At 43.2% G+C, this 15480-nt stretch overlaps 2 protein-coding genes across 2 annotated transcripts; both read left to right on the top strand.

Moving 5' to 3' along the window:
• Window positions 1-4393: 4393 nt before the first annotated feature.
• On the top strand, window positions 4394-6390 carry LOC132591383 (uncharacterized). The gene is made up of 2 exons (XM_060269858.2): window positions 4394-4513; window positions 5339-6390. The coding sequence occupies exon 2, from the start codon at window positions 5347-5349 to the stop codon at window positions 5854-5856; it is 510 nt and encodes a 169-aa protein (XP_060125841.1). The 5' UTR covers window positions 4394-4513; window positions 5339-5346; the 3' UTR covers window positions 5857-6390.
• Window positions 6391-8955: 2565 nt separating this feature from the next.
• Window positions 8956-11474, top strand: LOC118076284 (uncharacterized). Its single transcript, XM_060269586.2, has 2 exons — window positions 8956-9087; window positions 10737-11474. Exon 2 carries the CDS (start codon window positions 10751-10753, stop codon window positions 11237-11239), a length of 489 nt encoding a protein of 162 aa, XP_060125569.1. The 5' UTR covers window positions 8956-9087; window positions 10737-10750; the 3' UTR covers window positions 11240-11474.
• The last annotated feature ends 4006 nt before the right edge of the window (window positions 11475-15480 follow it).

The raw sequence follows: 15480 nt of genomic DNA, 5'->3' as shown, positions 1-15480 counted from the left end.
GCAGCTTTCCATTGGCATCACCTGAAGAGAGGAGCTGGTACACAGCCAAACTTCCAGGTGGATGGGAGGATCCGGAAAGGGGCCCCTCCCATGTCTAGCAGGGGAATCATAGAAGCATAGCATTGGAAAGGACCCCCAAAGGGTCATCTTGAACAACTCCCAGCAATGAAGGAATCTCAGCTAGAGCATCCATGACAGGTGGCCATCCAACCTCTGCTTCAAAAAACTCCAAGGAAGGACAGTCCAATAACCTCAAGAGAAACTGTTCCAATGTCAAACAGCTCTTACTTTCAGAAGGTTCTTCCTGATATTTAGTTGGAATGTTCTTTCTTGTAACTTGAAGCCATTCGTTCATGTCCTACCCTCTGGAACAGGAGAAAATAAGTCTGCTCCATCTTCCATGTGACAGCCCTTGAGTTATTTGAAGATGGCTATCATATCTCCTCTCCTTTTGATTTACAAAAGTATGTGCAATGTCTCTCGTAGCATTTTTACAGGTCAGTTTCATTTGTTGAGACATTGGGAAGAGAAGGGGGAAAGAGGTAGATGGGGGGGAAATGGGTGGGGGTGGGGTTGGTGATGATGTTTCTATTTTATTTAATGTATGTGGGGGGGGGGTTGATCACTTTTGTGTAACTACGCAGTTAAGTACTGGTGTTCAAAGAGCACAAACGTACTGATGGAGCCTCTGTATATAAGACTGTAAATAAAGTAGTTTTAGATCTACAAATGAGTCTTTCTTCTGTTACGATATGCCGGAAGTCTGGCCTGCTCTTTTCAGAGGAGAAGAGTCGTTTATCACCTGCTGCTCTGGACTGAAGGATAATAATAATAATAATAATAATAATAATAATAATAATAATAATAATAATAATTTATTATTTATACCCCAGCCACTCTGGGCGGCTTCCAACCGAATATTAAAAACAGTACAGCATCAGACATTAAAAACTTCCCTAAACAGGGCCGCCTTCAGTTGTCTTCTAAAAGTAAAATAGTTACTTATTGCCTTGACATCTGCTTTACAGCCAGAGAGAGCCACCGGGAATGCTCCGGAGACATGGGAAGTTTGCAGCCTTCCCAGGGCATTTTCCAACATTAAGATCATGTAAAATAACACCATAAACTTAATGCTTTTCTTTCCAGTGTCTGTATTGCATAATAAATATTAGTATTTTTTAAAAGAACTAAGGTCAATAGGATTTGCTCCCTGGTGTGTTCCTGATCATTCTCAAAGTTTCTGTTGGTTGTTGTTGTTGTTGTTGTTGTTGTTGTTGTTGTTGTTGTTGTGTCTTTTCCCCCTAACAAGGTCTAAAGGCAGCTCACAGCTACAATTTTATTCTGTTCCATTTACAGTATCTGTTGAAGGTGTTCCACATGATATCTTCCCTCACACATTTTTTTCTTTTCAACAATCTTGCAAGGTAGATTTGGTGGAAAGGTTACAATACAATAATACAATATACTTTATTCGACCGATAGACAGAAAGAAAAAAACATTTCTCAATACAAATATAAAAATATAAAACTGAAGGCATCAGAGGGATACATAAATGAAGTATGACCGCGCTACTGAACCTCCTACAGGTAACCCACATCAAGGCATTTGATTATACATTTCTGACACTTGAGCGCCAGGAAGAGGAATTTAGCCACCGAGAAGGGTATTTTCCCAGTGGGGTTGTTTAGCAAATATGCTGCCTGCCATTCTCTTAGTCGGGAACTAAACTGAGATAAATATGGGGTTATAAGATATTGTCTTAAATCATTATAAAAGGGACAACTCAGTAAAATGTGTTCTGTGGATTCTACCTCACCTAAGGCACAATGGCACATTCTCTGACCGTATGGGACTCCTCCAAATCTTCCCCTCAAAACCGCCGAATCAAGAACATTCAGTCTGGCCACAGTAAGTAGTCTGTGGTATTCCATGTAGTGGCTATCCGCCAGGTAACGGGCTGGTGCAGCCCGATACACCTGCTCCCCTAAAAACATCCCAGATTCCACGCGGGCTATGTCCTCCTATCTGGCGATATCCCCCAATCTCTGAGGGAACACTGCTTCTGCGCAGCTATACGTCATGGCCTCAATATAAAGGGAGGACTGATCGCACTTCTACACTTCCTCTACCACTTCCCCTTCCCTGGCGGAGAGGTTGTAAGTGGCTCAAGGTGGCAGATGTATATGTATACATGACGCATATGTGGGTGGGAGATCAAACATGGGAGAAGCTTCCTGGTGTAGAACAGAACGTACCAATGTTCATCTGAGAAATGTTGGAGGGTATGCCATGGGACTAGATGGGCTTTTGGTCTGAGCTAGCAGGCCTTTTCTTACATTTGTGAAGAAGATGCTGGGCTTGAAGAACCATAATGATGTAAAAGAGGCCAGCTGGATGAGTTATAGATTATTGTTACCTTGGGTAAACTATTTCTTCCAAGCTACTCTCTCCTGACGAGAGAGAAAGAGAGAGAGGGGGGGGGAGAGAGAGACCCTGTCATTAACTTGATGCTGCCTTGACAGCTAAGTTGCAAATGATAAAGATCAAGTCAACAGAGCATCATTTTGTAACTTGACTCTTCTTTCTCTCTTTCACACATGCACACACACACACAAACACAAGACAGGCTGCTGATGCACTGATATGTGGAAATTAATATTAATCATTTTAGATTTCGGGCAGGACAGGTTTCTTACCAGTATAATTAGAGTGCTCATTCCCTTAATCGGGGTTCTGATCTCTCAAAATTAGTTTGACAGAAACAAGCAAATTAAACAGCAGGTATATCACCATGTTTAAGCTCCAGGGCACCCCCAAACACGTGGATTGTCTGAGTTTGATTTTGTTTTGCTGAGAATGAGAAAAGGAAATGAATGAAGAGGCATTTCTCATTCATGCTGAGAATGAGAAAAGGAAATGAATGAAGAGGCAAGGTATTTCGTGTGTGTGCTTTGTCCCCCAGAAGATGTGCCCCTCAAGATCTCCCACCCACACTATGCAAATTGGGGTTGTTGTTTTTTTTTTTTGTTTTTTTTTAAAAGATGAATCCCTTCTAGGTATGGGAGAGAAAATTGGCACAGATCACATTTAAAGGGAAGCCTACCTAAATCACATTGCTGAAACAATCAGCAAAGCATACTCCGAAATTTGCACTTCTCTGAATTTTGCAGTGCTGTTCTCCAGCTAAGTAATGCATACAAAATTACCATCATCAAACAACTGGCATCACACATACAAAATTAGAAATACCTGTAAAATGCGGGTGAATGCTTACATTCCTGAAAAAAAATAACATGCAAACATGCATTAGACAAAGGAAAATATAAAGACTGGGGGAAACACTCTTTTGTATATTGTATGTAAGTTCAGAGCAATGTGCATTAAAATGCTGATGAATTTTCCTGAAGGTGCTTTTTTTAAATGATGATAATTATGATAATTAATAATAATAATTTCACAACTTTATATAGAAATTTGGATAACGGAACTTAGCATTGGATAAAGGAGAGACTGAAATGGATAGCTTCACTTATCCCTAGAACCAATGAAGACATACCAAGGGTAGACCCAGTGAAATTGAGGTATTCGTGTCTTTAATGGCACATGCCAAATATTATATTTTTGTATGTTTTATTTGCATGTGTGTCAATGGGTCTTTACTCTCCTCCTGCCACAAATGCCAGTCTGGGTAAGCCAGCCAAGCAAGGGGCCCTTAGGCAGACTGCTCCCACAGTGTCAAAGTTTCAAAGAAAATGTTTATAGAAATATAGGAAGCTGCCTTAGATCAAGTCAGACCATTGGTTCTAGGCAAGCAATTGGTTCTAGCTCGTATTGTCTATGCTGATTGGCAGTGGTGACCCAGGGTTCCGTATGGTGGTTTCTCTCAGCACTACCTGGAAAAGTTAGGGGTTGAATCTGAGAGCTTCTGCATTCAAAGGATGTACTTGGCATTGGTGCTGGAAGATAGAAGCAAATAGGGAGAGTTCCCCACCCCTGGTCTACACTGACCGAGGGCAACTGTCCAGGATTTCAGAATGGACATTCCCATCCATACCTGGAGATGCCAGGGACTGAACCCGGCAACCTTCTGCATACAGAGCAGGTGCTCTACCACTGAACTATGACACCTGGAATGGTGGAGCACCAATGTTGATTGATGAAGATACATAATCATTTCATAACATTCCCCAGGAGGATCAGATGATGGGCGGGAAAAGGAAAAAGTGTACTAGAAATGCCCATAAGCCATTCTGGGAGTGAGGGGTGGGGGGAGAACACTGACAAGTTGTTAATTATTTCCCTCACATGCTGTGAGTAATAGCATTAACGAGATCTCATGATGCATAAAAAGAAATTTGTTTGCCGCTGTTTAAAGCCTCTGAGCGTCACGGGGCGTTTCCTAACTGGCACTGCTTCTGGAAAAATGGTATAAAAGCTCATGCCATTCCAGGTTCTCTCTACAGCTTCACCTGACAAACCTTCTCATTCATCTCCAGCTCCTCCAAGAGACAGGTAAGTCATCCTTAAGGGAAGGGCTGTAGCTCTGGGGTAGAGCATCTGCTGTGCAGGCAGAAGGTTCCCAGTTCAATCCCTGGCATCTCCAAGGTAGGGATGGGAATGCCAGCCTTTCGGAAACCTCAGTGAGGGCTATAGCTCAATGGTAGATCATTTGATTTTCAGGCAGATGGAACAGGAGCATCTTCTGAGTTCCCATTCCTACCCTAGACTATTGTAGGGGAGGTGCCAATGACATCCTGAGTCCAGTTAATACAACTTAAATGAAGCTTTTGCATAGTGTCTAACTCCATTCTATGCTGTGTTTTCACCACTATACTCACTGAAACAACCTCAGTAAATAGTCTGGAATTCGCCATTACAACATTTGGTCAGAACTCCCTGCACCAGTGTTTCAACCTTGAGTCCATAGGTGTTGTTGAACTAAAATAATGTCCCTACCGCTTTTCCTGGTCATTCAGATATGGCAGCCAATTTCTGATAGGCCACCCCTCCCCTCCCTCCATGGGAACTATTGGCAAGAATAAAATGTCCCTACTGGCCTCAGAAGACTGGCAACACCAGCTTCTGATCAAACATGAAGGGGGGGAGAATGAAGATGCTCATTATATGGTTTGGTCTTTCCCTCTCTTGATATACTGTGTCACTTAGAATACTTAGGGCTGTATTCCATGTTTCTCCATGTATTCAAAGTTTTTCCATGAGACCCATTTAAATCAATGGACATGTCTACTCATGATTGGTAGTTGGATGCAACCCATAGTTTTCATTGCTTGTTTCTTGGATATGATGTTACATATGTGCCTGCGTATGTCTTTCCAGATTCAACCATGGCTTCCTGTGGACCATCCTGCGCTGTCCCATCTTGTGCTTCCACCCCAGTTGTTGGTTTTGGATCAGCCGGTCTTGGTGGCTTTGGCGGTGGCCTTGGCGGTGGCCTTGGCGGTGGATTTGGCTATGGTTCTGGCTATGGCTTTGGCTCCGGTGCCCTGGTTGGATCCGGTGTCCCTTCTGCTAGTCTTGGTATTCTTTCTGGAGTCCAGCCTTCATGCGTCAACCAGATCCCACCAGCAGAGGTCGTGATCCAGCCACCCGCCTCCATCGTGACCATCCCAGGACCCATCCTCTCTGCCAGTTGCGAGCCTGTGTCTGTCGGAGGCAACACCCCATGTGCTGCTGGTGGCTATGGATCCGGATTTGGCAGCGGATTTGGCAGTGGATTTGGCAGAGGCCTCTATGGTGGTGCAGGTCTTCTGGGGTCTAGCTCTGGGGCTTTGGGGGGCCGGGGCCGTTATGGGTTTGTGGGGCGTAGAGGCAGCATCTGCTATACCCCCTGCTAAGCTCTCACGGTCTGTCAGCAAGGAGGAAAGAAAAAGAGCTCTGGGGTGGACTATTTAGGTCTGATTTTAGATATGCTGAGCACCCTAACTCCCTAGGCAATCCCAAGGGGAGCTGGGAGAGTGTTCTGCATCCCTTGTAATCAGGCCCATCTAGAACATGCAGCTGTTTCCAGTTTAATTTTACCTTACTTTCCCCTGCTTGTTACTTTCCTTTATGATATTTATTTGCCTACATCTCTTTGAAGCACACCAATTCCTATCAGGAAGAAAAGCACAAGATCCATTCACTATGTCCATGAAATTAGCACCCAAGTGTATATATGTATAATTGAGACTTAATGTAAAGGAAGGTGGAAAGAATGTTCTATAAATGTAGAACCCCCTACTCTTCCTCCAGCCTGAAAAAATAATTCTAAACGAGAAGCTGTTCGCTGAAATGCGTTCATATTTGCTTAATTGTCTTCCAGTATGCTTAGTATTCACTTGAATACTTTTATTGTTTGAAATTCCCAATAAAACTTTTTCTGCATCATAGCACTGGCTTCCTGGTTTTGTTTTATGTGGCAGCACAATGATATACATGTCTACCAATAAATAAGTTCCTTTCAATGCAACTTACTCAAAAGTAAGCCGGTTCAGGATCACAACCATAAGACCATAAAACATATCTTCTTGGATTGGTTCAAGCGCTCACCATCCTGTTAACAGTGCAGCAAGAATTTCCAGAACTTGCCACCTTAATATCATCAGAACCCTTGAATGTTGGAGAAGGTGAAAGAGATATCATGGGACTACTTACCAACAGAGAATATTGATAAGGCCTAGAACTAAGAAATCAAGAGAGAGGTATCACTGTTTTTTAAGATGGTCTGCTCAGCAATGGGGGCGGGGACCAAATTCTGCACCAGCTGATGTTTCTGAACTGTTTTCAGAGGCAGCTTCTAACCTAGTGGTAGAGGCAACAGAGGTTAGGCCAGTGATGGCCAAACTTGGCCCTCCAGCTGTTTGGGACTACGATTCCCATCATCCCTGACCACTGGACCTGTTAGCTAGGGATGATGGAAGTTGTAGTCCCAAAACAGCTGGCCATCACTGGGTTAGGCTATCCCTGTTCATATAGCAGCACAGCTGGCTCACCAGCCAAATCTGATGAAAGGCACTCCATGCCACCGAGGCCAAATGAACCTCAAGTGACAGCAATGGAACCAGAAGGACCCCCAAGCTGTTCCTTCAGAGGCTATGTAACCAGGCAACCTCCCATCTATCCAGTCTACAGAACCACCCACTAACTGTATCTCAGTCTTATCTGGACTGAGCTTCAGTTTATTGGCTCTCATCCAGTCCATTACCAAGGCAAGATAACTGCCTGGCACATCCATTGACAAGCCTTGATATATTAATTTTAGAGACCTAGGATAAAATACGTCATTGAGGTAAGATGGGAAATATGCAGGAGAAATTATTTTGAGCAGATATGGAGGGTGTTTGTAGAATTTGTACTGTTAAAACGGAAAGGGGTCAAACCATTGCAAGAGGTGTTGAAATTTTGGGAGGTTGGATAGTTACAATGGGATGGTCTCAGTGGTGGGGTGCACATTTTTATTCTTATTTATTTATGATGAGAAGAAGAAGAAGAAGAAGAAGAAGAAGAAGAAGAAGAAGAAGAAGAAGAAGAAGAAGAAGAAGAAGAAGAAGAAGAAGAAGAAGAAGAAGAAGAAGAAGAAAGCAGCAATGGACAAGTCAGTCAACACCATGCATTTTGATGGAACTTTCCTGAGAATGAGTTTATTGGATGCAACCCAACATGACTTCAGCTATGTTTGTGTGTGGCTTGTCGCTCTTAAATTAGCATGTTCTAAACTACAGATTCAGAATACATGTCATACATTTTCTAGGCTTCCCAATATGCAAGTTTTAATTGCTTTTTAAGCTGCCTTTTTAAAAAGAAAAAAGTAGTGTTTTCTTTTTGGTTTCAACTTGGTACAGTGGTACCTCGGTTTATGAACACAATTGGTTCTGAAGGCTGTTCATGAACTGAAGCGTTCATAAACTGAAACGAACTTTCCCATTGAAAGTAATGGAAAGTGAATTATTCCGTTCCAGACGGGTCCGCGGAGTACTCAACCTGAAGCATACTTAACCCGAAGCATGGGTGTAATTGGTTCCGGAAGTCTGTTCATAAACTGAAGCATTCATAAACTGAAGTGAACTTTCCCATTGAAAATAATGGAAAGTGAATTAATCCATTCCAGATGGGTCTGCAGCGTTCGTAAACCGAAAATTCGTAAAGCGAGGTGTTCATAAACCGAGGTTCCACTGTACTGATTTTATATATCTGGTTTAGATGCTTACATTCTTTTGCTTGGTTGTTGTTGTTTTTAACCACACACAGACACTATCTTCTATTGAAGTTGGGACAGCCCCCTCCCACTGCTGCCACCCAGAAGACCACTCCAGACTAACTCTAGATTTTTGCCAGGCTGAAGGAAACATCTCTGACCTCCTAGGATAAGTGAAGAAGATAACATATAATGAGACCCATGTTGTCCAGCATCCTCTTTCCTGCAGTGGTCAACCAGATGCACAAGTAGATCATAGGGACCATAGCTCTTTCTCACTATTGTTCTCTTCCAACTGGCATTGGTGCTCTCAGGTCCTAATTGTGAGTTCCCCATTGAGGCTTCTGGTTCTGCACCGGTAATACAAGATGCTGAATTAGATGGTCCTTTGGCCTCACCCAGCAGGGCTTTTCTGATGTGCTCAAGGCATTGAAGGACACCGATTTCATCTGATACCAGAGATGTCTCAGAAGGTGTATGCAAAAAGCTTTGATCATGTCCTAGAGTCCCCTACACTGATGAAAGAGCTTTGATGATCTCCATCTCCTCCCTCTGGGTGTTTCTGATTTAAAACAGCAGATAAACTAGAGCAATTTGACTCAAGGTCAGCAAAATTAAAAGGAAGGGAGAGGGCAACAAACTGGTGTCAAGACTATTTGTGTTGCATTATTGCAACCACTTAATTTTGTGACCTCCCTCTTTTGTGCTTAGTAAAGTACTTTTGCACATGAAATTGTTGACAACTAAATAAAATGTTACGGTAGCTGGAAAGAGGCAGTCTCTTGGTCACAGGAGTGGCTGACAGAACGGTATAAAAATGGAAACTTCTCCCAGTTCCTCCAACAGCTTCATCTGACTCTCTGGTCTTCATTACATCTTCTCAAAGAAGCAGGTAAGTCCATTTTCTTGGGGGAATGTTTCTGAATTTATCAAAAATTAAGACTAGATTGATTTTTCAGCTTCACACTTTCTAAGTGCATTTAATATGATATTGCTAGAAGAAAATCTAATTAAGCATTTTTAAGGAAGATGTGACCAGCATTTTTAAGGAAGATGCGACCAGCTCTCCATTTTCTTCCTTCCTTCCTAAATGATATTTACATATACACTTCTGCTTTTGCAGCAAAAAAACCCTGCATTTTACTCAAAAGTAAACTCAAATGTGATGTGCTTACTCTCTGGTAAAAAGACAAAGCATGGCTGTCTTATTTTTTCTCAAGCTCATCCCCAACTTGCTGGATAATGGTCCAGTATGTTCAAGATATATGTTGATAGCTTTGTTGATAAAACATGCCTTTTCTTAAAAGAAACTTACTGGGTTATCTCAGCATTTTTTTATATTTCCAAACATCAGTATTGGGGGTAGCCAGCATAGAACTAGATGTTGTGGATTAAAACGGCAAGACAAGGGGTCATTCTTTAGTGGTCCAGCCCATGCTTTGCATGTACAAGGTCCCAAGATCAGTCCCTTACATCTTCAGTGGGGCCAGTAATGTCCCCTCTCTGGACGCAGGAGAGTCATTGACAATCAGTGTAAAGAATTAAGTATATGGCAACTAATCTTCTCATCACGCTTAGCTCAGAGGCTGCAGAGGGGAGAAGCTGGGAAAGAAGAAGCACCAGGGGAGAGAGAGCTGACAGACTCAGTGTCTTTAGAAAGCATTCCAGGAAACCCACCCACCCCCCGGACCTAGAGGGCATTGAAATAAGAGAACAGAAAGCTCAGGGGCACAAAGCACAGATCAGCCAACATTGTTGTTTAGTCGTTCAGTCGTGTCTGACTCTTTGTGACCCCATGGACCAGCACAAGCCAGGCACTCCTGTCTTCCACTGCCTCCTGCAGTTTGGTCAGACTCATGTTGGTGGCTTCGAGAACACTGTCCAACCATCTCATCCTCTGTCGTCCCCTTCTCCTTGTGCCCTCAATCTTTCCCAACATCAGGGTCATTTCCAGGGAGTCTTCTCTTCTCATGAGGTGGCCAAAGTATTGGAGCCTCAGCTTCATGATTTGTCCTTCCAGTGAGCACTCAGGGCTGATTTCCTTCAGAATGGATAGGTTTGATCTTCTTGCAGTCCATGGGACTCTCAAGAGTCTCCTCCAGCAGCATAATTCAAAAGCATCAATTCTTTGGTGATCAGCCTACTTTATGGTCCAGCTCTCACTTCCATACATTCCAACGTAGGGGTGACATATAATAGGAGAGACGGAGGGGGTGGGGTTTCACTCAGAGCAACGACATTAACCCGAGATGATACGTTTCTAAGTCTCTCTCTGTGAACATTGTATAAAATACCTTGGTAAGAACATCTTGTCTATCTATTGCTGGCAGCCTGCAGTGAGGGAGAGGGATTGGATTCCCTCTCCCTTCTTCTCTTTCCATGGTTCATTTTGCATATCTTTTATCCCTGCATATTTTACAAAAAAAAACCCTATACCAATGGGTTTTCCATTATTATATCCATCAAAAATTATTTGCACTGTTGAATTTATCTTCATGCTGCCAGAGTTTTCAGCTGTACACATGCAATTTTATGTTTTAGTTTCATCTTCAGCCATGGCTTTCTGTGGCCCATCCTGTGCTGTCCCATCCTGTGCTTCCACCCCCACCGTTGGATTTGGATCTGCAGCTCTTCATAGACGCGGAAGTCTTGGCTACGGATACGGAGGTCTTGGCTACGGCTATGGAGGTCTCGGCTATGGTTATGGAGGTGCTGAAAGAGCAGCCAATCTCGGTGTCCTGGACGGAGTCATCCCTTCATGCGTCAACCAGATCCCACCAGCAGAGGTCGTCATCCAGCCACCTCCCACTGTCTTGACCATCCCAGGGCCCATCCTCTCTGCCAGCTGCGAGCCTGTGTCTGTTGGAGGCAACACTCCATGTGCTGTTGGTGGTTCCGGGATCGTAGGGGGTTATGGCTATGGAGGGTGGGGCTATGGGTCTGGCCTCCTTGGAAGCTCTGGGGGCTGGGGCTATGGTTTGGGCTCCGGGAAGGGGGCACTCCTTGGAAGGAGGTTTGGGCGCCGTGGTAGCATCTGTTCATAGGTCAATTAAACCCGAGAATCATATTACGAACTGATAATCAGAGAGCTTGATACAGATCCATTCACTAAGGTTCAGAAGACCTGAATCCAAGCAACCGCTGCTGAAGTTGAACCCTCTTAATTCCCCCCTCTGTATTAGGAAGTTGATAAGACCAAGAACTATCTACAATATGCACCTTTTTTGCCTATTGTACAACTATCCTTTCTTTTTCTTTGACCTTTTCAATAAAGCTTGTTCTGCATTCTGATAACCTGTGTGTCTTTGTTTTTATAACTCCACCTCCAGTATCTCGTAGCAAGGTGTCCAAGGTCTCAAACCCTTTTTTGGAGTATTGGGGGGGGGGAAGTATCTTTCTCTCTTGCATCCTGAAGGGTTTACATTGAGTGTGGAAAAAGTATGTTATATTCCTCTAGAAATTACTATTCTCCTCTTATTCAACATGAGTACAGGGTCTCTCTCCGGGGCACCCTGACTGGTTATTCATTCAGAGAAATGAATCATTGTCAGGGGCCAAATGCAACTTTTTGCTGATCGCTAAAGGACCAGGGAGGGTGGGTTAAATAGGTGCAAGGAAGCAGTTGTGCCCCTTCTCCTGATTCCTCTTTGCTGTCATTTGGGGAAATGGGTCATAATTAAATCATATGACTAGGGGAATAGATTTCTCATAACAACAGGGAAGGTTATAGGGTTCAAGAAGAGTCCTTGGTGCACCTTGATTGGGGGTACATATCAAGTGACCCTCAAGAGTCTAGACCAGGGGTCAGCAAACTTTTTCATTTTTTAAAAAATAATTTTTTATTAGTTTCTTTCTTTAAAAACATTAACACGCAACATGTTTACAGAAAAGAAAAGAAAAACATTCTACAGTACATACAAAAAATCTTTAACAATAGAAAAAAAGCAAAAATATAAATTAAACATTCATTTATGTCTTCTCTATGTTGACCAGTTTTTCACTCTGTAATTTACATATATTATCCTTACTATATCACACAATTCTTATTCTATTTACTTATTATCTTGCCTTTAATTTCAATTTAGGTTCAATTATGTTCTGCCGTTTGGATTTTGGATATCTTATTATTCAATATATCCATTCTTTTTTTATTTTTGTTTTTGTTTCGTTTGCCCTCTAATTCTTCCAGTAAATTTTGCTAGCTGTGAGTATTCTTTCATTAGAAATGTTTCTTCTGAATATAATTCCAGAGGATATTAAAAGTGCAAATAGAACGCTGTTAATGTATGGAATAGTAGCGGCAAGAGTATTAGTCACAAGAAACTTGAAAAGCAAAAACACACCCAGCATACTAGATTGGCAAATTTTAATGAAGGGTCAGCAAACTTTTTCAGCGGGGGGCCAGTCCACTATCTCTCAGACCTTGTGGTAGACCGGACTTTTTTTTGGGGGGGGGGACAAATTCCTATGCCCCACAAATAACCCAGAGATGCATTTTAAATAAAAGCACACATTCTACTCATGTAAAAACACGCTGATTCCCAGACCATCCGCGGGCCGGATTGAGAAGGTGATTGGGCTGGATCCGGTTCCCGGGCCCTAGTTTGCCTACCTATGGTCTATACATTATTGGACTCCAGCTCCTGTCATCCCTGTCCTTCGGTCAGGATTGCTGGATCTGGTGCAAGTTAGAGTCCAACAACTTTTGCAGAGTCAGAGCTTCCCCATCCCATCCCATACCTAAAAGCATGAAGTGGGAGTGACAAGTCTTGTCCTAATGGTGAGAACTATGGACATGGAAAGGACAGAGGAAGAGAAGAAGAGAGAGCCCTGTTGGGTCAGGTCAAAGGCCTTTCTTGTGCAGCATCCTGTTCTCAAAGTAGCCAATCAGTTGCCTATGGCAAATATGTTTCTGTATAATCAGATAGGAATGATGTTATAACATCATTGCAGTGTGATAGTGCCTTTCTAATCAAAAAGTCAACAATACATGCATAGCTGCCAAGTCTCCCGTATTCCCTGGGAAACCCCCGTTTTTCCAGCTGTTCTCAGCCAAAAAAAACAGATTTTTTTGTTTTTCCCGGTTTATTCTGGCGTGGCGGCCATTTTGGAACTGGCCGGAGCATGCTCAGAAGCGACTTTTGATGCTGCGTTGCCCAGTTCCAAAATGGCTGCAGCGCGACTTCTGGTGCAGCGGCCATTTTGAAACAGGGCAGAGCAGCATCAAAAGTAGCTTCTGAGCATGCTCCGCCCAGTTCCAAAATGGCGACAGCGCTACTTCCGGTCTGCTACTTCCGGTCCAGTCCCTTATTTCTCAGGCTGGAACTTGGCGGCTATGTACATGAGGAGAGAGGGAGAGAATAGAGATCCTTAAGTTTAATGAAGACATATAATGTCAGGCTCGAGGGATTTTCTCCTCCCCCAGTAGCATCAAGAAAGAAACAAGAAAATTCGTATTTATGGTTTTATTCAGTCATCATGGTGAAAGGCAAATAATTCCAGTCTTTAACTCCATACTGACGTTGCTCACTCTGATCTCCTCCCCTTCCTTCCCCAGCAACAGCCTGTGGCTCAGCAACACTCCTGAGGGGGGCCTCGGGAGTCAAATGTTGTGGAGCCCTTGGCTCTTGAGTATGTGGGGATGGTGGAGATTCTGTGCTTTCCAAGGACATCTCTGCTGGCAGTTCTCCAACTCCCACTCCTTCTTCTGACACCTCATAACTTGGCAGCTCTGAGTTCAACCAAGTTCTGAGTTCTGAGACTCAATCCTGTCTCCCTCTTCTCTTGAAACTACTGGAGAAGGGGGGTGATCCCCCCCACTCTCACACCTCCTCCAAGGGAAGCAGAGGAGAAGGAGGGGGTGATCCCCAGCCCTCCTCTTCAGTCCAGTCCCTGACATATAAATATGTAGGTACCATCAGTCCATCCATTAGAATAATAACTGAGGAAAAAGGAAGTATATAATAATAAATACTTAGCTAAGAAAAAGAAAAGGGGAAAAGAAAAGAGGGAGATTTTAAAAAGCATACCTTTAAAAAAAGCTTTCTTATTTTTAAAATAAATTATTATCTACAGATACTAAAAAAAAAAGTAATAACCATCTATATTAATATGGAAAAAAATCTGTGGAAATGAATGTGAAGGAGGAGAAGAAAATATAAATTGCATACAGTCATACCTCGGTTTAAGTATGCCTCAGTTTGAGTATTTTTAGTTTAAGTACTCCGCGGACCCATCTGGAACGGATTAATCCACTTTCCATTACTTTCAATGGGAAAGTTCGCTTCAGGTTAAGTACGCTTCAGGTTAAGTACAGACTTCTGGAACTAATTGTGTTTGTAAACCAAGGTACCACTGTACTTTGATTAATCACAGACATATTACCAGCTCTCTCTCTCTCTCTCTCTCTCTCTCTCTCTCTCTCTCTCTCTCTCTCTCTCTCTCTCTAAAGTAATTCCAAATCCATAAATTAAGCTCCCACCCCAATTAAACACTAAATAAATCAGGCAAAAAGTATTAGATCAAAGAGAATAAATTATATGGAGTGGTGTTTTCTTCAACTTTCTTATCCCCCCCCCAAAAAAAATGTCCATCTTTTAACAATTTTCCCCCTCCTTGCCGGCCAACAAGAACTCTTCTCTGTCAAGTTGCTGCAGTCAAAATGGCAGCTTGGAACTTCCTCATTTTTCCAATTTTGATGCCTTGGCAGAGCCTTGACAAGACGTGACTTCCGGTGCCACATGAGGACCTGGGAGTCATGTCAGATGCCTTGTGGTGCAGGTGCTGAGCACCCACAACATTTTTTGTGAGTGCCCTGGCCTCCAAGGCCCCCCAAGAGTAGGGTGCCAGTGCCTGGACGCTTTCCTTTTTTCTCTCGGCCTCTCCCTTCTCTGCCTCTCACTCCGGGTCCTTCACCAACAATCCATCACTTTGATGTCTGTGTAATCCTTGGGTCCCAATAATGGCCCAGAGCTGAGGACACCAAGGAAGACAAATGGGGGGTGGGGAGCCAAGTAAGAGTATAAAGAGAAGAAAAGAGGAAAGAAAAAAGAAAGAGAAAAGGACTTCCAATTTTCCGTCTGCCAGCTACATAAAGCAGGTTCTCCCCTTAAGGAGAGATTGGGTTGCGGAAGGGTTAACAAGACGTTCCCTGGTCAGTAGGGGCAGGTCAGTTTGGATGGCCACTGAGGGTATGTTGCTGGGGAGAATGTTATGTTGCTAATTTTGATTGACAGCCACAGCCTATATATGGGTGCAAGCAGCTTTCGCTTTCGCTTTTGGGTGC

The sequence above is a fragment of the Zootoca vivipara genome, chromosome 16, assembly GCF_965207765.1.
Source record: "Zootoca vivipara chromosome 16, rZooViv2.hap1.1, whole genome shotgun sequence".
Lineage (NCBI taxonomy): Eukaryota > Metazoa > Chordata > Lepidosauria > Squamata > Lacertidae > Zootoca > Zootoca vivipara.
This window is presented reverse-complemented; position numbering and strand designations above follow the sequence as displayed.

Coding starts and splice junctions, on each gene's coding strand:
- LOC132591383 (XM_060269858.2), top strand. CDS start 5,347: ATGGCTTCCTGTGGACCATCCTGCGCTGTCCCATCTTGTGCTTCCACC.
- LOC118076284 (XM_060269586.2), top strand. CDS start 10,751: ATGGCTTTCTGTGGCCCATCCTGTGCTGTCCCATCCTGTGCTTCCACC.